Below are 21,372 nucleotides of genomic sequence, written 5' to 3'. Positions count from 1 at the left end.
TACACAAAGAACACACGTCATGTGTCGTAGAGATAATGCAAGTCATATATCATAAATAAGCGCATATTCCATATAATTTGAGTAATGTTTTGCAGTTCCGATTTACATCTTCTTTTTTTCCCTCGTTTTTCCACTATTTTTTGATCATAAAAAAATCAAGAATTGCAAATGTTGACTAGAGCTCAATGCGTTATTTCATCACATGTAATAGCTTCAAACCGTTGAAAGTACAAATTTCCAACAGCTTTCCACAATTAATCACATAACTAGTTCTCGAATGGATGGAAAGGTTGACTCATTGTTAAGATGGCTAAAAAAATCAGATAAATTTTATATAGCGCAAAATATCAACATCAGCGAGTCACCAGAATCGGGCAGAGGAATCGTCCTCAGCCACGACTCTGTCAAAAAAAATGATGTCATTATATCTGTACCAAGCTCGAAGCAACTAAATTTTCACACAATCCTGTATCATATTTCAAAGTTCAATAAAGAGCTCAATATTCCTGGCGTCACAATCGATAGAAACCTGACCGACAGCGAGGAGAGCACTATCGCTGGGGAAAGTAGAGGTCCAATAGACCCGAGATTCGAACTTTATTCTCAATTGTCGAGGGACTACTTGCTGAATTTATCATCATTTCAATTGATATCATTTTACATATTGGTGGAAAACTATTTATTACCAAAATGGACTCATAATGAAATTCACTCAGATTGGAAACCATTTTTTGATATATGGCCTTTTAAGGAAGAGCTGCGGTCCATTCCAGCTATTTGGAATTGTGAACCAAACTCACAGTGCCGCCCGCTGATAGAATACCTACCGACTGCTTCACGGAACCATATGATAAGAATCAGCGAACTTGTCAGGGAAGACTGGAAGACTATTTCAGAAGTAATTTTTGACTGGAACAAAGTTTGTAACTCAACAAGTGGAATTAAAAGCTCTGAGAAACTTACCAGTAATGAATTATTTTCCCTATTTCTACATGTCTATTTCGTTATAAATTCAAGATGCCTTTATGCCGAAATTCCGTTGAAAATGGAGGACCGTTCGAGCAATTTCACTTTAGTACCATATGTTGATTTCCTTAACCACATTTGCGAGGTAGATTTACATTGCTATCCTCAATTAAATGCTCTGTTGAAATCAGAAGGAGAGGAAATTATTGGAATTGGGCAATTCAGCATTAGATGTGGCGAATACTATTACAACAATATCAATGAGGAACTTTTTTTGAATTATGGTGCCCACTCCAACGATTTCCTATTGAACGAGTATGGATTCGTAGTAAGTGAAAACAAATGGAATTACCTAGATATCTCTAATGATATAATTGAACTAATAAACGACGATAAAGAGGAGGTCAAAACGTTTTTAGTAGAACATGATTATTGGGGAGATTACACAATCAATGGGGGTGATATAAGTTATAGAATACTAGTAGCTTTGAGCTATTATCTAACTCGAGACAAAAGAAGGGTTCAAAAGTTTATTGAAGGGTACATATCAGAAGATTACTTCAAACCAAAAATATCTTCAATTTTAAAAGTATTATTGGCTGGATTAAGTGTAAAATTTACGGAAACTCTGAACCAGTTGACAAAACAAGCAGATAATGCCGAGGATAAACTATGTTTGCAGAACGTCATTACCATATACGCAGGGTATATAAAGATTCTTGAACGAAACTTGCAAACCCTATAACTACTGTGATTGTAAATCGTAAGCAATAAATCCAAAGGAAAAGCGACAATGCTCCTATCTGCTGTACTAGACGCAGGTACGCGAGATATACTCATATAAATATATATGTTTATGAATCTCTATTGTTTATATATACAAGGAAAAACTCTACAAGTAATGATAATCCAGCGCCTTTTGCTTGGCAATTGACCATTTTCCTTTTATTAAAGTCAGTATCATTTCATTCCACCTGCAATTACACTTTTTGTACTTACCAAGCGTTACAAAATATCCGTTGAGTTCATCAATATTCGTTTGATTCAATTGCCTTAAAGACTGTGCCAATTTAGCGCGTTTGTGTCCATTAACCTTCAAATCTCTTATCACTAAGTTGAACATTCTTTCTTCCTCAAATATGACAGAGTAATTTGGATAGTTTTTTAATGATGAGTAGGATTGATCAATGATGGATAGTTGCTCTTTTATTAGCTTATGAATTATATCTTGCGCACCAGGAACTTTCAATAACTCTTTTTTAAATACGCAATCGTACACTGCCAGTAAAGGCTCAGTGCAACTTTCTATTATCAAATTTTCCAATTCAATGAAGAACAAATCGTGAAAAGTGTGGATAATCAGATCAAAATTGACTAATTTTGAGCCGATACCGGATCGTAGTTTGGACATTTCTCTAAACAATTTGTAAAGTGTGTTGTTTTCCTTTTCATTTTTTGGCCTGTCATCTATCAGAGGGGGACCAGCTTTGCGATAAACGTGGCCCATTGGAGGAAAATCATCAATCTTCGCTATATGAAATTTCATTCTTTCCTTCATCTTTATCACTAGTTGGAACTCTTGGTGTATAGTTCCAATCTCAACTGGCGATGTGAACCCCATAAACAAATTTGGTCTTGTCTGATCAGAGCGCCATCGATATCTATGCAAATATTCTAATAAATTTAGACTTGGATTCAAAAACAGAATGTTGGTTTCAGGCTTCAAGGATCTACTATATTTAGAAAGTTGAGCAGTTATAAATTTTGAAGAAGCATCGGAAATTATTAAATTTTCAATTGGCGCAATTTCACTATTGTTAAGGATAGGTGGAACACACGATGCCATAAACTGCCTATGGTGAATTTCTTTATCACTACTATTTGATTTGACAACAATTTTAGAGTCATTGCTAAGAAACCTATTTAGTTTCTTCTGGTCGTTTAAAAGAAGAACAATTGACGGAACCTTTGGTTGGCTCGGGAGTTGTGCAATTCTTAGTGCTAGTAGGTATGTCATGGAAGAGTTCCCCAGGAAATAAACCCTAGGTATTGGATTTGACATTCTCTTATTCCAAGCTTAGGACCGTTTGACGATACTATGGGTTACGTTTAGTAATGACTACATAGGGTACAATTTAACCTAAACAACGTTTTTTTCTTTTTTTTCAAGTTTATTTTTTGCTTTTACCACTATTTCAATTAGAGTGGGAATTCAAATGGTACAATAACAACAGCCAGGTAGGAAAACCTCACTGGGAACTATCAGTGAAAAAAAGGTTGAGGCATGTTAGTGGTGGGATTAACAGGTGGAATTGCTTGTGGTAAAAGCACGGTGTCGAGGAGATTGAGAGACAAGTATAAATTACCTATTGTTGATGCGGACAAGATTGCTAGGCAAGTAGTGGAGCCAGGCCAAAACGCATATGATCAAATTGTGGCATACTTTGACGACAAAATACCCGATTTACTATTAGAAGATGGAAATTTAAATCGTGGGGCCCTTGGCAAGTGGGTTTTCAGCCATAAAGACGACTTAAAAGCCCTAAACGGAATAACGCATCCTGCGATAAGGTATGCTATGTTCAAGGAAATTGGCTACTACTATTTGAAGGGATACAGAATGTGTGTGTTGGATGTACCGCTTCTGTTTGAAGGAAATCTGGATTCAATATGTGGAGTTACTATAAGCGTAGTTTGCGGATCCCAATTGCAACTAGAAAGATTAATGATAAGGAATCCTGAGCTCAGTGAAGAAGATGCGAAAAATAGGCTCGATAGCCAAATGAGTACTGAGGAAAAAAAGAAGAAGTCAGATTATATCTTGCAAAATGACGGCACATTGATTGATTTATACGAACAAATTGAAAGCGTCATAAAAAAAATTCAACCAAGTAAATTAAGAACTGTTCTGGAGTATTTTCCACCTTTTGGTGTCGTAAGTGCCAGTAGTATCGTTATGTCGAGGTTACTGATGAAGAAACTTCAAAATAAGAAGTCTTCAGCCGTATAGGTAGATCCTTTATAATTACATTATATAAATACGTATATGTACTACATATTTATGTACCAGCATTCTATAGCTTAGCGTACGGGTCTTGAAGGGTACTTATTCCTTTTTACTATGGGAACGTGCTTGTACGGCAAACCACCTCTATCCTTCCTCAATAATAGACTATTTTTACCGAACGCCTTCGCAATAATAGGATTCGAATTTGCGTTTCCATTCAAATCGAATTCTATCGGCTCTCGGGGGGGCCTCCTATTCAAGTCCGGATTGAAATGATTGAAATTGTTTCTATAGATCAACGGGGTCCTTGTTTCGCAGTGTATCGGGCCACCTTTGGTTTCGGATATGTCCATGTAATCATTGGTGTCTGTGTTTTTCAAGAACTTCAAATCCAGAGGTTTCAATGAGATTGACATATCCTCAAACAGTATGACTTCCTTTGGTTCCCCTTCCCTAAACGGTTTCAAAATCTTTTTCAACTGGGCAGGTGAAACTTGTAGCCCGTGGTTCGGTAGGTCATCACCATAAACTTTTATTAGTTGAGAGTCATCCAGAAATTTGATGTTACTTATATGTGTTTTCTTTGGTTTACCATTTCTCAAAACTGATTGTATATTAGGTTCCTGTACCGATTTTTTAGTTTTCTTCTTCAAGGGCTCTTCTGGAGAAACAGGGACTGCTACTGCTGTGGTCGATGATGATACTGACGATGAAGACGATGCAATATTAGACGCTGCTGTGGCTGTCTCTTCGTCGACCTTAAAGCCCAGATCCAACGATCGTTTGGTCCCGGGTTTAGTAGTTTCCGCATCATCTTTATTCAGATACTTTGAGAACGATAATTTTTTCTTGGAAGAAGAAGTTGAAGCTTCTGTAGAAGGATTGACTCCATTCTTATCGAATATGCCCGATTTCAATTTTTTTGCTGAAGAAGCTGATGCAGAAGGCAATGGTAAAGAGGTGCTGTCATCGTTATTAAGCAGAGGTGAAGGTCTTAGTTTAGTTTTCGGCCTGGTTTTGGACCTATCTTTTTCTTTTTCTGAATCCTTTATTTTTACTTTTGAACTGGTTAATTTCTTTTTGAGCTTCGCCTTTGCACTAGTGTTGTTCGAACCCTTTTGGAAACCCAAAGTATCTAATAGCTTCATATAAGATCGTACATTTTCACTAGCGGAAGTATCCAAGACACATAAGTTGATGACGGCATCCACCAAACCGTCCATTTTAGACAACCGATTATGACTGTTTTTATTCAGGATCAGATTATCAATGTAGCTTTTCCTTTCTTCGGAAGAAAACTTGGGCAACTGGTTGGCGAAAAAGTCCAATGAAACATCATTGGCAATGGGAGGTGTAGAATGGCGTTGCTTGTCATGTTTTAGTTTAATTAACTGGTTCAAATAATCTAAATACATTGATTTTAAACCGGAATATAGTTGTACATCTGCAGCAGTCACATGCTCGTCCTTCTGTTCGATGTGCAAGTTGTCTTTGGTAAATTGATTTAAAGCTGCTTGCAATGAATCGATATACTTGTCAATTCTTGCTAGTTGAAGGGAAGATAATTTGCAATCTTTATTAAAATCTACCATATCCAAACGAATTTGTTGGATAGTGGAAGCTTGCAAGGCATGAGAAATATTTACTAATTGAGGAACAGGAACTGACATTATTCGGTTTCTCTAAAATATCTTTACTCAATATTCTGTTTCTTTTCCCTTTTTTGCTCTTTTCTATCTTTCTTCTGTCCTTGCTTATAGGTTTTTGAGCTTTAACCTCAGTTACTCGCACGATATCTTGATAAAAGTATATATAGTATATATAATAGACCCGCCAAAAGAAATCGTTGGTGCGCCAATGTGATACAGAGCAGTAGAGTACAATACAGTACGAAAGAGCTGTGCTAGTCTTGTCCTGCGTGCAATGCTGAAGTTTATTAACATGCACATTTATCAAAAATGGTCGATTTTCAACCACCTTGAGAAAAACTGGCGAAAAGTACTGACGCTAAATATTCGTGCAGCGTGATATACAGTAATTTACTTGTAGTGACCTATGAAGAAGACTCATTTGTGACCTCTCCATCAGCAAATGAGCTAGACTAACGTTACAGTATTATATGACTGCTTCTCAATTAAGTTACAACTCTGGGTATTGTTCATTATGGATGTTTTATTCATCATCTGTTGCTAACACCGTGTATGGTGATGTTATAATACATGAATTTTTTATATAACAAGAGAAATATTGATGGTCAGTATAACAACATATAGTGGCAAAGGACAAATCAAGTAGGATATCAGGCTGGTAAATGTTGTCTACTGTATTAATAAGGGGTCGCACTCCTCTTCTTGTAGGTAGAAGTCTATCTTTGGTGGTCGCGAATTGCAACCGAATTAATTGGGAAGCTTCAAGAAGACTATATCATGACGAGAGAGACCAAAAAAAACTTGGTAGGTACCAGAGGAACGACAGTAACAGTAGGCCCAGGAACTCTCGTTTTAACTCCCGTCCAAGAACCAGATCCAGGGATGATGATGATGAGGTGCATTTCGATAAATCCACTTTTTCCAAGTTGATTCACATCCCGAAAGAAGACAACTCCATAGATGTGACACTAGATTCGTTATTGGAGGAGGGTGTTCTTGATAAGGAACTACATAAAGCTATTACTAGGATGGAGTTTCCTGGTTTGACTCCCGTGCAGCAGAAGACTATAAAACCCATTTTATCCAGTCAAGAACACGATGTTATCGCAAGGGCAAAAACCGGTACAGGTAAGACTTTCGCGTTTTTGATTCCTATTTTCCAGCATTTGATAAATACGAAGCTCGATTCTCAATACATGGTTAAAGCTGTTATTGTTGCACCAACAAGAGATTTGGCCTTACAAATTGAAGCTGAAGTGAAAAAAATCCACGATATGAACTATGGCTTGAAAAAGTATGCCTGTGTCTCCTTAGTAGGTGGTACTGATTTCAGGGCAGCTATGAATAAAATGAATAAGCTGAGACCAAACATTGTTATTGGTACTCCAGGGAGATTGATTGATGTCCTCGAAAAATATTCAAACAAATTTTTCAGATTTGTCGACTATAAAGTACTCGATGAAGCTGATAGATTATTAGAAATTGGGTTTAGAGATGACTTGGAAACTATTTCTGGTTTATTGAATGAAAAAAACTCCAAATCGGCCGATAATATCAAGACTCTAATGTTCTCAGCCACTTTGGATGACAAAGTACAAAAATTGGCAAACAATATCATGAATAAAAGCGAATGTCTCTTTTTAGACACAGTAGACAAGAATGAGCCCGAGGCTCACGAGAGGATTGACCAGTCTGTTGTGATTTCTGAGAAATTTGCCAATAGCATATTTGCCGCTGTGGAGCACATAAAGAAGCAAGTCAAAGAAAGAGAGTCCAATTATAAAGCCATTATATTTGCTCCTACTGTCAAGTTTACCTCCTTTTTGTGTAATATTTTACAAAATGAATTCAAAAAGGATTTGCCAATTTTGGAGTTTCATGGTAAAATAACGCAAAATAGGAGAACAAGTTTAGTCAAGAAATTCAAGAAAGATGAATCTGGTATTCTGGTCTGTACAGATGTGGGTGCTCGCGGTATGGATTTCCCAAATGTTCATGAAGTTTTACAAATTGGTGTCCCATCCGAATTGGCTAACTATATTCATAGAATTGGTAGAACTGCCAGAAGTGGAAAAGAAGGTTCTTCCGTATTATTCATTTGTAAGGATGAATTGCCATTTGTCAAAGAATTGGAGGATGCCAAAAATATCATCATCGCCAAACAGGAAAACTACGAGCCAAGTGAAGAAATAAAGACGGAAGTCCTAGAGGCGATGGATCAAGAAACAGAAAATCTATCAGATGTCATAATTAGTCTAATCTCTTCCTACAGATCTTGCATCAAGGAATACAGATTTTCTGAGAGACGTATATTGCCTGAAATTGCTTCTACTTATGGTGTGCTTTTAAACGATCCTCAATTAAAGATCCCTGTATCCAGAAGATTTTTAGATAAATTAGGGTTAAGCCGCAGTCCAATTGGTAGGGCAATGTTTGAAATTAGAGACTATAGTGGCAATAGAGATAGAAGTGAGAATTCATACGATGATGATGGCGTTGAATCAGACACTTCTTTTAGAGGAAATAGGAACAACAACAGGGATAAAAGAGGAGATTATGATGACGAACAGTCTGAACGCGGCAGTTACAACAGACGTTCATTCTCTCGTAGTAATGATAGAAACAATTATTCCAATAGAAGTAACAGCAGATATTAGAATAAATAACGAAAGAGGAGCAAAGAATATGGACTTGTATTTTATGTAACACTTCCTTTAACCAAGACACCTGTCCTTTAACCCCTCTCTTGGTTGTTTAAGACTTTCACGTGTAAATACCTAGTATATAAATTTTAAATAAATCTTTTTTTTTGGTTTCTTCCCTATTATCTAGCAATTCTCTGACGAGAACTGCGTTTTCGCCAATTCTGTTTTCGTTTATTCAAATTGACATTTGCTGGTCAGTTTTTGCTTTCTTTTCCCCTTTCTCGATGCACTAAAAATGGCAAAAATAAGTAGTAAATAGAGCATGCACAATTGGTGTGAAAAAAAGACAGCAGGTTAGCAGATTAGTTAAGTGAATAACCATCGCATTAATATCCTTTCTGATAGATTGAGCAAGACTTGTTCCAAATATTCTCAATGGAGCAATTGTAAGTTTAGCAACCGCCGCAAATTCTTACATGTTTGTACGAGCGGCGACACCAACGACAATGAAAAATATTACCGAACATGATACAGGACTGGATGACTTCAGTAACCTCACAAATCCACTTAATCTAGGCCTCATTAACCTGCCTCATCGATCCAATTGAACTCTTTAAACTCATCATACAGTCTTAGATTGCTCTATATAGTAAAACCTGACCGCGAGGAGAGACTATGCAGCAACTACGAGGCCCAACATACTGGTATGCTGGCGCATTACGTTCAACAGATTCCTTCGAGAGCCCTAGCCAGATATTCCAAAATGTATTGTCTGTGTCAAGAAACATGCCGATTGAGGTGCAAGGTTTTTGCAAAAAAATGGCGAATCTATCAATATGCAAATGCGCAAAACATCAAAAGGCCATGATGTAAGAGTTTCTCAATTTCTCACGGAGTCTAAACACGAGCAACGACCAAACTGCAATGTCGGCTTTTGCTAATCCATTCACGTCGGGTATCAAGCCCAACCTTTCAAATGCAAGCGGTATCAATCCTTTTACTGCTAATAGTAATGCAGCGGGAGGCAGTGCATTTGGCCAACCAAGCTTCGGAGCAAGTACGATGGCAGGAGGTGCGGGTAGTTCTACGTTTGGGGTGCCTCAGTTTGGCGCGAGTACCAGCAATACTGGCAATGCAACCGCTAGCGCTTTCAACGGCATCAACAATGCAGCACAGTCTTCAGCATTTGGAACACCCGCATTTGGATCTAGCGCACCTGCTAATACTAATGCGCCCTCCACTTCATCTGCATTTGGAGCCCCCTCATTTGGGTCATCTGGTTTTGGATCTACAGCTGCAGCAGGCAATCATTTTACCAAAGCTCCCAGCTCAATGGGATCTGCATTTGGACAAGCGGGATTTGGAGTAAACGGAACTGCTGCAGCATCAAGTGCTACGAATAACAGTGATATATCTGCGTTTGGCGCTATACAAAACAAGCCGTTAACGTCCGCTTCTCCTTTTGGGTCACTGCAACAGGACCAGGCACAAAATCCATCTTCCACATCGTCAGCCTTTGGTAAACCTGCTTTCACTACAACCAGTAATACACAGTCACCATTTGGAGCTATTCAAAATACGAGTGCAAATGCCGGAACGGGAGCAGCCCCCTTTGGTTCATTTGGTGCTAACAGCAATAATAAATCGCCTTTTGGCAACCTTCAGAGCGGAGCGTCCCCTGGCTTTGGTCTTGCTAACTTCAAAGCTAATATCAGCAATAACAGCAACAGCAGTGGCAATAGCAACCCATTTGGGAGTACGGATAATCAAGGTTCATCCAATCAATCCTCTTTCGCTTCAGGAGCGGCCGGCACCTTCCGTTCTGCACCTAATTCCAATGCATATCAAAATACAGCTTTTCAATCTCCCTTTGGTAATAAAGGTTTTTCATTTGGCATTTCATCAGATGCCAACAAGACACCCCAAACTAGTTCTCTATTCGGCCAAACAGCACCGAATACAAATGCAAACCCTATTTCACAGAATAATGGTGGGCCAGCTTCATTTGGGTTTGGACAGCAACCTATGAAGACCACCAACAACTGCATCAAGGTAGCGCCTGAAAACACTGGATTTGTTCAAGGGTTGCCCTCTGAAAAGGATGGCATTCTAGAGTTGACTGATCTTGCTGAGGAAACACTAAATATATTCAAAGCAAGCAAATTTGAACTAGGTCTTGTGCCCGATATACCTCCACCACCGGTATTAGTTACGTAGAAAGGACATGACTGAATTTTAATATGTAATCGAATCACGAATATATATATGTATATATGTATATGTCTAATAATGCATTAATGATATTTTCAGAACTGTACGAAGAAAACGAAGCCATACCTCTATAGTAACGAAGTAATATGCTGACAATCACCCAGCACAATCATGTCTACAAACTTCAAAGAATCCAATACATTCTTAGGCGGCATGCTGGTGTTCAAATATAATACAATCCCCTTGTTTGCATGGACTTTGGCCGCAAACTGTCTGCAAATATTCTTCACTCCAGGAATCTTCAGACTTGTTCCAACAATAATCAAACAATCAAGCCTTTTCTTCAAATCGTTATTAGCAATCTCACCGATGAAATCACCTTCAGGGTGAATCTCATTGTATAAGATTACCCTCGGACGCAACTTGCCAACACCAGTGGACCTTAAACCTGCAATTTTTCTCACTGTCTCGAATTCTTCACATTGTGGGCATGACGGTATGATTTCAGTCGGAGAATCATATTCATCGTCACATCTGAATATTGCAGGGTCAAAAGGCTCGACATTCAGACATTTATTGCATTCCATGTGTCTTACACTTCCGTGTAACTGTACTGTACTGGGTATCGGCTTTGTCAAGGGGACATTCGTCGATAAATGAGGTAACTGTGTATCTAAACCATCAATGTTCTGGGTGTACAACCTTAAAAGTCTGCCATCTTTAGCAAAACTGTTGAGCATTTCGTGGAATTTCGTAGGCCGGCAATCCTTGGACAGCTTGAACAGTGACACCATCAATTGATTGAACTTCACACCCATCGATTCATCTCCATACACACGGTTATAATCAAATAAATCTTTACCAGAACCACCATTCACCGTGGAGAAAATCCCTTCACTGGATCTAAAATCAGGTATGCCGGCAGCAACAGATACACCTGCCCCACTTACTACAACCATTCTTTTGCTGTAATTCAATGCATATTTAATGAAATCGGCATCGTTGCCCTTATGATGGTGTCGCAACTTGGATGAATGGGGAAGATCTACGTACGCATCCAGGTCGAACACAGTGTTCAATTCCGGCCTATACTTTAGTCTAGGTTTCCTGTTACAGACACTCCTTTTCAATTGTGGTAGCAATTTTCTGGGTTTCAAACCCTCATTACGGTGATCTTCGGTTTGAGACTTCTTCTCAACCGTACTTGGTGGAGTGATCGGCAATACAAATTCGTGCCTCATCTTACGGCTTTGCATAATGTTGTTGGCCGATTTGCAATGTTGTTATAAGACTAAGAGACATAATTCTCAACCTTTTCTACGTCCGTGCTTGCTACATATGCCAAAATGTCACTAAAGTTTACCGTTTTTCCCCTTTTAGGAAAAGTAATTGCTTTCTCATCACGTGACCTGCGGGTAATGGGCTTCACCTTTAAAATTTTTCAATTCGGGCCAGGAAGGAATAATGGCAAAAAACAAAAGACATCATCATGGTGGTCAATGAAGAGATGAATGTTTTGAGTGTGCATGCTGAAGCCTTTCTTTTTATTGAAATCTGGAGCTTGAATATTTAATATTTGTATCTCTACAAGAATTAGGTAGATATGGTTGCTATCAGTGAAGTCAAGGAGAATTCTAGTGTTAATGGCACTAATTCCGGTGCAGTAACTAGAACTGCGGCTCATACACATATCAAGGGCTTAGGTCTGGATGAAAGTGGTGTAGCTAAGAGAGTTGAAGGAGGGTTTGTTGGTCAAATAGAAGCCCGTGAAGCATGCGGCGTTATTGTGGATTTGATAAAGGCCAAAAAGATGTCTGGTAGGGCTATTCTATTGGCAGGCGGTCCATCTACAGGTAAGACAGCGTTGGCTCTGGCCATTTCACAAGAATTGGGCCCGAAAGTTCCTTTTTGTCCCCTTGTTGGTAGTGAACTGTATTCTGTGGAGGTAAAGAAAACAGAAACTTTGATGGAAAACTTTAGAAGGGCCATTGGTTTGAGAATTAAAGAAACTAAGGAAGTTTATGAAGGTGAGGTTACAGAATTAACGCCCGAAGATGCAGAAAATCCATTGGGTGGGTACGGGAAAACCATCTCACATGTCATTGTCGGCCTCAAATCTGCTAAGGGTACTAAGACACTGAGGTTAGATCCAACTATATACGAAAGTATTCAAAGAGAAAAAGTCAGCATTGGTGATGTCATTTATATAGAGGCAAACACCGGTGCCGTCAAACGAGTTGGCAGATCTGACGCATACGCTACCGAATTTGATTTGGAAACCGAGGAATACGTCCCATTACCAAAAGGTGAAGTGCATAAGAAGAAGGAAATCGTACAAGATGTTACATTACATGATTTGGATGTTGCCAACGCAAGACCACAAGGTGGTCAAGATGTCATATCGATGATGGGCCAATTACTCAAGCCAAAAAAGACAGAAATTACAGAAAAGTTAAGACAAGAAGTTAACAAAGTTGTTGCTAAATATATTGATCAGGGTGTTGCAGAGCTAATTCCTGGTGTGTTGTTCATTGACGAAGTCAACATGCTAGACATTGAAATTTTCACATACTTAAACAAAGCGCTCGAATCCAACATTGCCCCCGTCGTTGTATTGGCTTCTAATAGGGGAATGACAACGGTTCGTGGTACTGAAGATGTGATATCACCACATGGTGTGCCACCTGATTTAATTGACAGGTTGTTAATTGTTCGTACTTTACCATACGACAGTGATGAAATTCGTACAATCATAGAGAGAAGAGCTGCTGTGGAGAACTTGCAAATGGAAAGTGGTGCCCTGGACCTTCTAGCCACCATGGGTACAGAAACTTCGTTACGTTACGCCTTGCAATTATTGGCACCATGTGGTATCTTAGCACAGACAAGCAATCGTAAAGAGATTCTTGTTAATGATGTTGATGAAGCTAAGTTACTGTTTTTGGATGCCAAAAGATCTACAAAAATTTTAGAAACATCAGTAAACTATTTGTAAGCGTGTAACAAAGCCTTAGAGCACATTCAATAAAATAAACATAAATACAACTTGGATAAACCAAATAATTTTTTTCAGAGAGCACAATCAATAATCCCTTAAATGTTTTATTTCTCACTCACTATACAGTTTACGTATCGTTTTCTTTTTTATATAAGTGTATCTTCATTGTGTCTGTGGGTCAATTATACATCACTGCTGTTGTTGCTACTTGCTCCAAGCTGAGAAATCTCATTCAAGAATTCAGCTGGAGTAGTAATGGCTGTGCTACCATACATGACTTTTTTAGGATTATGCAATTGGGAGTGTGCCCATTCTTGAAGGTTTTGATATTCTAAGTAGTTACCACCGCCAACTACAAACACCAATGATTTATTATAAGATTGTCTTTTTGGCTTCCTAGTATGGGAACCCCTCGTAATTTTAGGGTCAATGTATAGGTAACTATCGGTAGTCTCCAAGTTTTTCTGAGAACTGTTCAAAGGATCCATTATCGCATCAACAACGTTTGTTATTGGTATGGTTTTCTTTTCAGGAAGTAGTTTTCTGATACCAGATATCAAACTTCCTACACCACCTTGCAATTTGCCCTCGGTTAAGCCATAAATGCCGGACAATGACAAATTACTTGGTTTGAAATTGGAGCCAGAACCGTCTTCCAAAGATTTATTTTGTAACGACATGTTCGATAGTTGCATGAACTCTCTTAGTTTGTAAACATATTTCAAAGCATTGATGTCGTAATCATTTTCTTTGAAGTAGTTTTCCACAGTTTGGACGAAATCCTTTGGTAATCCGGTGGTTGATGTCAAATAAAGAACAATAAACGATCTCATCTTGTCTTCAAGGTTGTTCGTTTTACCATCCTTTAGGATATCTATAAATCTAGACCTTGTCTTGGCGCTACCAGGATCCTGTTCCACTTCAAAAAAGGTATCAAGACTTTTACTTTCCAATTGCGACAATAATGCAGCAAAAATATTCATATGAGTATCGATGGTATTTTTCTTGGCCGTCAATTCTGGTAGTTTCTTTACCACTTCCTGGATTTGAACCGTATCATTATTTGAGTTTGGATCCAAATCTGTGATGTTACTGACACCAGTTTTCCTAGTGATTTCAGCGGCTTCTTCCTTGTATCTATTCAGTGCCGTTTCAACATTTTCAGCGGCTTCCGGGAAAGGCAAATGAGAGTTTTCCATCCAAAAGAAATCGTTTGGTTCTATATCGTATTTCTTGGTTGCCGTTGACCTTGCGGTAGCATCGTCCCCCTCTTCCTTACCCTCTGAGGGAATAGTGATGGTATTTCTTGATAGCTTGAAGATATCAAAGACCATACATTGATAGATCCACGAATGGGAGAACATGGAGGCAAAATCGATGTTTCTATCTAAAATGATCAGAACTCCTCTTTCCAGGGAGTCGTTCCCTTGTAAACTGGAAGCGGATGAGGCATTAGTATTAATGACATAGTCACGCAATTTCGTACCTAATTTCTCGGCGATAATCTCAGCAGGCCCGCCCTTAGCAGCCCTTACAATGGGGATGGAATTGGTAGTCAATACAGTGTTGAATAAACCGTCGGCAATCTTGGCGCACAGGCCGGTTATTTCCTCTTCCGTGGTTTTAGGGTCATTCAACGTCAAATAGGCATTTGTGACTTCCAGAGAGAACAGTTCTGGTTCAGTGACAATAAAATCCAAGTATTGATCGTAGACCTGTTTGATTTTATCAGATTTACCCGTGATGGAGACTTGTTGAGCCAGATCTTCCAAGAGGTTTCGCGGCAAAGATGAGGTAAAATTGATGTAGAATTCAGAGTACTTGTCGTTCTTCAGGTCATTGACAATGATGTCAACGTTTTCCTTTGTGGGGGAAACGAAATATATGGCAGGCACATCGGGCAAGGGAGACCTATCTTGTTTAATTAAGGAATGGACAGTGATACCAGCTTTTAGTAGGTCGTTAACTCTAAGAACGGAGGAAATGGTAGCAGTGCTCTTGATGTCTAGGATCAAGACTTTCCAGATGATCTCCTGCTGGTTGAAAATGTCGTCCGTGATGGAGGTGATGTTGTCGCTATTCGAGTCCTTGTTCAGAAAGAGCATTTTCAAAATGGCTGAGATTTGCATGTCTCTCAAGCTGATGTCCTTCCCGGATGATATCTCTTCCACGGCCATGATGTTACGGGGTTTCTGGGTCAGATATACTTGGTAGACAGCAGCAAATACGGTGTTAACCACTTCTAGTGCTTAGAAGCTCTAGACGATGTTTTCTATTTTTTTTTGTCGTTTTTGCATAAACCATGCTCAACGCGAAGCTGAAAAAGGTGCTTTTGGCGAATTGGTATGATATATTTATAATTGTATATATACATATGATGATGATGGCCGTGACTGAAAAAAATATGTTACATAAAATTTTTTGGGGTTGCTACTATTATTAGTATCTATTATTGCGGACCTTCTTTCAAAGTGGATCTACCAGCCCTTAATAATTCATCGCATAACAATAAGTTACTTGCAATACCGGTGGCTCCCGTGATGGCGTTTCTTAGCACACGGTAGGAGTCCCAGACACCCTCGATGGTGGGGTCGCAAGAGTCACCTATGTTCAAGTCCACACCCACGTATCTTGTTTCATCAGAGTCTTGGGCGTCATCCAACTCGTCCTCCACCATTGCGAGGACGTCCAATGGGTCGAACCCAGAGTTTTTCACCAAAGTCTTTGGAATCACAAGCAGAGCTTCTGCAAACGCCTCAATACCGGTCTTAGTCTTACCCTTGGCGCCCAGTTTGTTCATGTTGGCGGACTTTAGATATCTTGACAGGGCGATGTAGAAGGCACCAGCACCGGGGATGATATTCTTGTCTTTGAGGACGTTTGCCACGGCTCTCAGCCCATCTCTCACGGCATCCTTTGTCTGAGCAAGGGCATAGTGGGTGGAACCCTTAATTAGAATGGTGCAAGACTTGGGGTCGGTGTTTTCTGTGATGTATGTGAATTTTTCCTCGCCAATCGTCTTTTGGTAGACCAGGCCAGAAAACCCCAGGATCTGAGGCGACAAATCCTCGACGGAGTTCTGAGCTTCACCACCGGTGACCAATTGCAGTCTCTCCATGTTACGTCTCTTGGCCCTTCTCAAAGCCAAGATGTTGTGCTTGGCAAGAACATCCAGAGACATGGGGTCGATACCCTTTTGGTTAATGATGACAAAACCCTTATGAGGGTCCATGCCACACACTTCGTTCTTCAGATCGATGATCTTCTTCAACTTGGCATCCACAAATTTTCTCTCACTGGCGGCTAGTTTATCTCTTTGGTCCGCAGAACTGTAAAAGAAACCGGAGTTGACCTCAGTCTTCTCGTACTCCAGGGACACGTTCAAGATCAGAACGTGCGCGTTTTCCACGCGGGTGGGCATGTCCGGATGTCTGCCACCGTGGTCCAGGACTAGACCCTTAACAAAAGTCGTGTCCTTGGGCGATAGGTGCTGCATTTGCATGATCTCGACCATATGCAAATCCAGGTTGTCTGCTTGCGCATCGTACACGCTCAACACGGCGTCGGTGACAATGGGGGTCAAGATCTCAGTCAACTCCGCGTCGACCTTCGTTAGCAGCGAAGACCGAGCCACCTGCAAGAGGAACTCTCTGTCATTGGGCAAGTCCGTCTTGCTAATCTTGAACTCGTCCAAAAACTTCATGGACTCCTTCCGCGCGATCTCGAAGCCATCGGTGATGATCCGCGGATGCACACCTTCTTGAATAAACCGGTGCGCCTGTCTGAGCAGTTCACCCACCAGACACACAACAGTGGTGGTACCATCACCCGTGATCTCGTCCTGGGCGGCAGCGGCCCTGGCAATCAGCACCGCCGTAGGCGACTGAATTTGCATCTCGGTCAACAACACCTTCCCGTCTTTGGTCAGCTTGATATTGCCGGCACCATCTACAAGCATCTTCAACGTGCCCTTGGGACCCAGGTTGGTCTCCAGTACGGATTGCAGGCCCTCCGCAGAAGTAACGTTCACTTTCAGAGCGGCATCTCTTCTCAAGGACTCGGCCTTTGGATTCAGCAATTGCAACGACATGCTTGTACTGTAATAATCGTATAACGTCTATCTCAGCGTTTCTCAATCCCTTCTACGCTTCTTCCACCATTGCACACATGTACACATACTCTTCCTCTCTACCAGAAATACCAACTACACTACACAGCGAAAATTTTGCCACCAAGAAAACAAACAAGACTCCGTACACAGTGACCACTATTGCTCTATCACGCAGGACCCACACCCCACATCCCACCATATACTAGGGGCAATTACCCAGGGCCCCAAAGGGAAAAAAGTCATTAAGATCAGAAGGAATGATCGCAACTAAATGAATGGTTCAATTAAAGAAGGATATACAGCACGCGAAATGGAGCAGCTATGGCGTTGGCCAACATACAAACGACTGAGTCACACAACACCAGCCCAGTCACGCTAACATGTGTGTACCTTGTGCGATGTGCTGCTGCAGGCGCGGTGTGCGGGTTGCGGGGCGTGGGTGTGCGCCGTTGCCATGCTTACCGTACTCGTTGCGCTCGTTGCTCGTAACTGTTTCTTTCGCTTTGTCTTATCTCGTCTCGTAACTTTTAATTAGTGCGTTAATCGTGTTGTTGAACAAGAAGTGTAATTGTTGTTGAACCCACCTTCCTCCCCCCCCCCCCGTCCCTTTCTATTTTCCTCACGGTGTCGTGTCTGTTTGTTCCCTACTGAACTTCTCTGCTATTGTTCTTTTTTTGGTTTGTAGTCGACTACATTGCAAACCCAATCTTGGCAACTCGGATCTCATCAGTGAGCTTTTCCTCTATTTGGTTTTTTATTTTTTGTTTTTTTTTCTTTTCTCTTCTTTCCTTTTTCTATTTAAGAAGAGAACTGGCAAAGCAAAAACCACATACACGCTCCCCCTCGCAACTCGCGATTTACTGCTGTTACAGATATAACGTAATTTTTGGGAAGCCTAAACTACGATGGACACGGCCGGCACGGACGCAGCAGAGGCAGCAGCCGCAAGCGTAAATGGACGCCGATTTGCCCAGTCCACTTCACCGAAGGTTAGCGTGAGGTCGCAGGACTCGCTGTTTCTGATTACTTACTCGAATATCCAGCAGCCGCTGGTGCACGCATCGCTAGCCGATCGGTATCCTTCGTTGACGAAGCTCAACATTCTGTTTTACATTGATATCCCTACCATCGACTACTACAACGATGAGATGACTCACAATAAGCTTTCTAGGCTGAATAAGCGGTTCAAGCTGCATCGCTTGAAAAACTCAATCGCACAGAGCTTCTCCAACACGTCTTCCGCGGAAGACAACGATAGATTCTGGGAGGAGTTGAAGGAGTTGATCAACTCCCGCAACACGCCCCAGAAAAAATTCGACCTCAACGTCCTGGTCTCGTCTTCAGGGTCGTTACGTTACGTGGAGACGATAAGATTTCTCGTCGAGAAGCTGTTCAACTCCTTCAAGAGCCTGTATGTTCAGGAAAAACTGAATCTCGCGTTCCAGATTAACGTTTCTCCCACTTCTTTCAAGTGGTTCTCCACGTTCTTGAACGCAGAGCTGCTGAACTTGAAAATCATCAACTGGCAGAATATTGGCTCTTTCACCAAGACCATCCAGAATTCCAGGTCGCTGCCGTTCAAGGAGTACTACACCAAGCTGAACGAAAAGTTCACCAGCTCCAACCACAGCGCTGTCAGCATGCAGGACCAGACTGTCCTGGATTCCATAGTCATTGTTACAAACAGCACTGGGGTGAAGGCCCTGTTGACTTTGCTGTCGGACCACCCCTTGACCAGCCTCATCTCCCAGGAGTCAATAAAGGCGCTGCACGAATATTCCGATGCTGCCAACGATGACAAGAACGACGACCAGGCCAACACAAGTCTGAAAAGAAACTCCTCGTCCCTGTTGAACTTCCAAAACTCCGTCTTGACCTCCAATAAGGATAAGTCCGTCAGAATCAGGTCGTTGTCCATCAATAGAAAATCCAATAGAGCCCACATGTTCAAGACGAACGAATCCATCACGACCATTCCATCAACAACAATCAACAATCTCATCGGCCAAGAACCCGGCCTGCGCAAGCAACCTTCCGCCACTGCATTGCATTTACAATCACATCTGCATCCACATTCTCGTTCGCAGTCCTACTCCAGCTCTAACATGTCCAGATCTCCTTCTCCCTTCCCCTACGGCAAAACACCATCAAACGACAAACTAGTGTATGACGAATTGAATAATCAAATCAACGAAGTACAGGACCGTGTCAAAAATGAAGAAATCGCGCAGTACAATAATAACAATTATGACGATTTTGCAGAAGACGAGGAACAAGACAGAACATCCTATGCAGATGATTATGGCTATGACTACGAAGATGGCGAAGAGGAAGACGGCGACGAGGACGAAGAAGAGGACGAAGATGATGACGATGACGAGGACGACGAAGAGGACGACGAAGATGATGATGATGATGATGATGATGAAGGCCTAAGCTTTTATGCTCCAAGTATTCTGTCACGATCTGGTTCAAGCACAGACATGTTATCCACGGGAATGGATTCCATGGCAAATAAATCGAAGGAAACGAGGGGTAGATTCAGGTCTTTGAGTCTAATGGATCCCGCTTTGCAAAAACCATTCAACCAAAAATTCGCAAACAACAAACTGCTCGGCCCCGCCGCGGCAAAAGCTCCTCAAAGGTCAAGTTCTTCAAACCATTTTACAAACGTTTACGTGCATGACGGCGACTTTGATGGCACGGACCCTATCGACAACAAGAGGAACGTATCATCCGCGACTCTCATCAAGAGAAAATCTTTAATGAACAGAATCTTGACTCCGTCCATTAGCAACGGGTTGATACCACCGGAATTCATATCCCGAATATCCACCCCTTCGACAAGCGCAAGCAGTTCGAACTCCTCATTGAATGACATGTCCGTCGCGTCAAATGCATTTTCCAAGCTATTAAATGATACAAGCAAGAAGCAGAATTTCTTGAATTCACCAATTCCACAACACACACAGCAAGCATCTCCACTACTGCTGAGAAACAATTCAAACAATAACCTGTTGTTCGAAAAAAATTTGATCAACAAATCATTCGAAGAATTAAGGAGACAGCCATCAGTTAACTTCTTCAGTACTTTGATGAATGGTAACCTGGAAAAAAATGGACTAGCACTAAACTTCAAATCCAAAACACCTACAGATGCTTTGATGGGCTGCAGTATAAAAAATAATACCAATGGCAGCCATAGCCTACTAAATCTGGAAGAAGAAGACCAAATCATGTCTGGGTGCTTCACCAAAGAATGCGAAGATGATAACGATTCGACCAACAGTACGATCATACCGAATCACCCGGACATTGACAACTATAATGATAATGATAACGACAACAATACAGGTATAAATTCCAATAACTTCAACCTAAATCTTTATGATGACAATGATGATCCAGACTCCACCGATGTAACGCTTGAAGCGGAAACACACTCACACTCCAATTCTGTTGTCACTAAACCCGTTTATAAAAAGGCAGTAACTTTAGATCTATACGGTGAAGATGACATGGATAATATGGGAGGATGGGTACTGGGTGGTAATGCACGATAAAACATTCACCAATAGTGAAAATTATGCAAGAACGAAACGGAGATAAAGACAAAATCACATACATAAATGGGTTAGTAAACATATATTCTAAATTAACACAGTTCTTTAAACAATACTGTATCTCTATTTTCATTTTTTTACTCTTTTTTTTTTTTTTTTTTTTTTTGGATTACGTATTACTGCGTAAATCCTTGAATTTCAGGTTTTGCCGTAAGGGGCCTA

At 40.7% G+C, this 21,372-nt stretch overlaps 11 protein-coding genes across 11 annotated transcripts; 6 read left to right on the top strand and 5 right to left on the bottom strand.

Annotated features, from left to right (window-relative positions):
• Positions 1-277: 277 nt before the first annotated feature.
• On the top strand, positions 278-1,711 carry RKM2 (protein-lysine N-methyltransferase; the record flags this gene model as incomplete). Its single annotated transcript, XM_056226978.1, has 1 exon — positions 278-1,711. The coding sequence occupies one exon, from the start codon at positions 278-280 to the stop codon at positions 1,709-1,711; it is 1,434 nt and encodes a 477-aa protein (XP_056086845.1).
• Positions 1,712-1,858: 147 nt separating this feature from the next.
• CBS2 (Cbs2p) lies at positions 1,859-3,028 on the bottom strand (the record flags this gene model as incomplete). The annotated part of the gene is made up of 1 exon (XM_056226977.1): positions 1,859-3,028. One exon carries the CDS (start codon positions 3,026-3,028, stop codon positions 1,859-1,861), a length of 1,170 nt encoding a protein of 389 aa, XP_056086844.1.
• Positions 3,029-3,250: 222 nt separating this feature from the next.
• Positions 3,251-3,976, top strand: CAB5 (putative dephospho-CoA kinase; the record flags this gene model as incomplete). Its single annotated transcript, XM_056226976.1, has 1 exon — positions 3,251-3,976. The coding sequence occupies one exon, from the start codon at positions 3,251-3,253 to the stop codon at positions 3,974-3,976; it is 726 nt and encodes a 241-aa protein (XP_056086843.1).
• A 71-nt stretch (positions 3,977-4,047) lies between these two features.
• On the bottom strand, positions 4,048-5,643 carry REF2 (RNA-processing protein REF2; the record flags this gene model as incomplete). Its single annotated transcript, XM_056226975.1, has 1 exon — positions 4,048-5,643. The coding sequence occupies one exon, from the start codon at positions 5,641-5,643 to the stop codon at positions 4,048-4,050; it is 1,596 nt and encodes a 531-aa protein (XP_056086842.1).
• Positions 5,644-6,284: 641 nt separating this feature from the next.
• Positions 6,285-8,279, top strand: MSS116 (ATP-dependent RNA helicase; the record flags this gene model as incomplete). The annotated part of the gene is made up of 1 exon (XM_056226974.1): positions 6,285-8,279. One exon carries the CDS (start codon positions 6,285-6,287, stop codon positions 8,277-8,279), a length of 1,995 nt encoding a protein of 664 aa, XP_056086841.1.
• Positions 8,280-9,191: 912 nt separating this feature from the next.
• Positions 9,192-10,484, top strand: NUP42 (FG-nucleoporin NUP42; the record flags this gene model as incomplete). The annotated part of the gene is made up of 1 exon (XM_056226973.1): positions 9,192-10,484. The coding sequence occupies one exon, from the start codon at positions 9,192-9,194 to the stop codon at positions 10,482-10,484; it is 1,293 nt and encodes a 430-aa protein (XP_056086840.1).
• Positions 10,485-10,606: 122 nt separating this feature from the next.
• Positions 10,607-11,719, bottom strand: HST4 (NAD-dependent histone deacetylase HST4; the record flags this gene model as incomplete). The annotated part of the gene is made up of 1 exon (XM_056226972.1): positions 10,607-11,719. One exon carries the CDS (start codon positions 11,717-11,719, stop codon positions 10,607-10,609), a length of 1,113 nt encoding a protein of 370 aa, XP_056086839.1.
• A 362-nt stretch (positions 11,720-12,081) lies between these two features.
• On the top strand, positions 12,082-13,473 carry RVB1 (RuvB family ATP-dependent DNA helicase pontin; the record flags this gene model as incomplete). Its single annotated transcript, XM_056226970.1, has 1 exon — positions 12,082-13,473. The coding sequence occupies one exon, from the start codon at positions 12,082-12,084 to the stop codon at positions 13,471-13,473; it is 1,392 nt and encodes a 463-aa protein (XP_056086838.1).
• Positions 13,474-13,658: 185 nt separating this feature from the next.
• SLY1 (syntaxin-binding protein) lies at positions 13,659-15,653 on the bottom strand (the record flags this gene model as incomplete). Its single annotated transcript, XM_056226969.1, has 1 exon — positions 13,659-15,653. One exon carries the CDS (start codon positions 15,651-15,653, stop codon positions 13,659-13,661), a length of 1,995 nt encoding a protein of 664 aa, XP_056086837.1.
• Positions 15,654-15,925: 272 nt separating this feature from the next.
• CCT6 (chaperonin-containing T-complex subunit CCT6) lies at positions 15,926-17,566 on the bottom strand (the record flags this gene model as incomplete). The annotated part of the gene is made up of 1 exon (XM_056226968.1): positions 15,926-17,566. One exon carries the CDS (start codon positions 17,564-17,566, stop codon positions 15,926-15,928), a length of 1,641 nt encoding a protein of 546 aa, XP_056086836.1.
• A 926-nt stretch (positions 17,567-18,492) lies between these two features.
• Positions 18,493-21,150, top strand: SND1 (Snd1p; the record flags this gene model as incomplete). Its single annotated transcript, XM_056226967.1, has 1 exon — positions 18,493-21,150. One exon carries the CDS (start codon positions 18,493-18,495, stop codon positions 21,148-21,150), a length of 2,658 nt encoding a protein of 885 aa, XP_056086835.1.
• Positions 21,151-21,372: the final 222 nt, after the last annotated feature.

Source organism: Saccharomyces kudriavzevii (assembly GCF_947243775.1).
Source record: "Saccharomyces kudriavzevii IFO 1802 strain IFO1802 genome assembly, chromosome: 4".
Classification (NCBI taxonomy): Eukaryota; Fungi; Ascomycota; class Saccharomycetes; order Saccharomycetales; family Saccharomycetaceae; genus Saccharomyces; species Saccharomyces kudriavzevii.
Note: the sequence above shows the minus strand (reverse complement) of the source record. Positions and strands in the feature narration are given on the sequence as shown.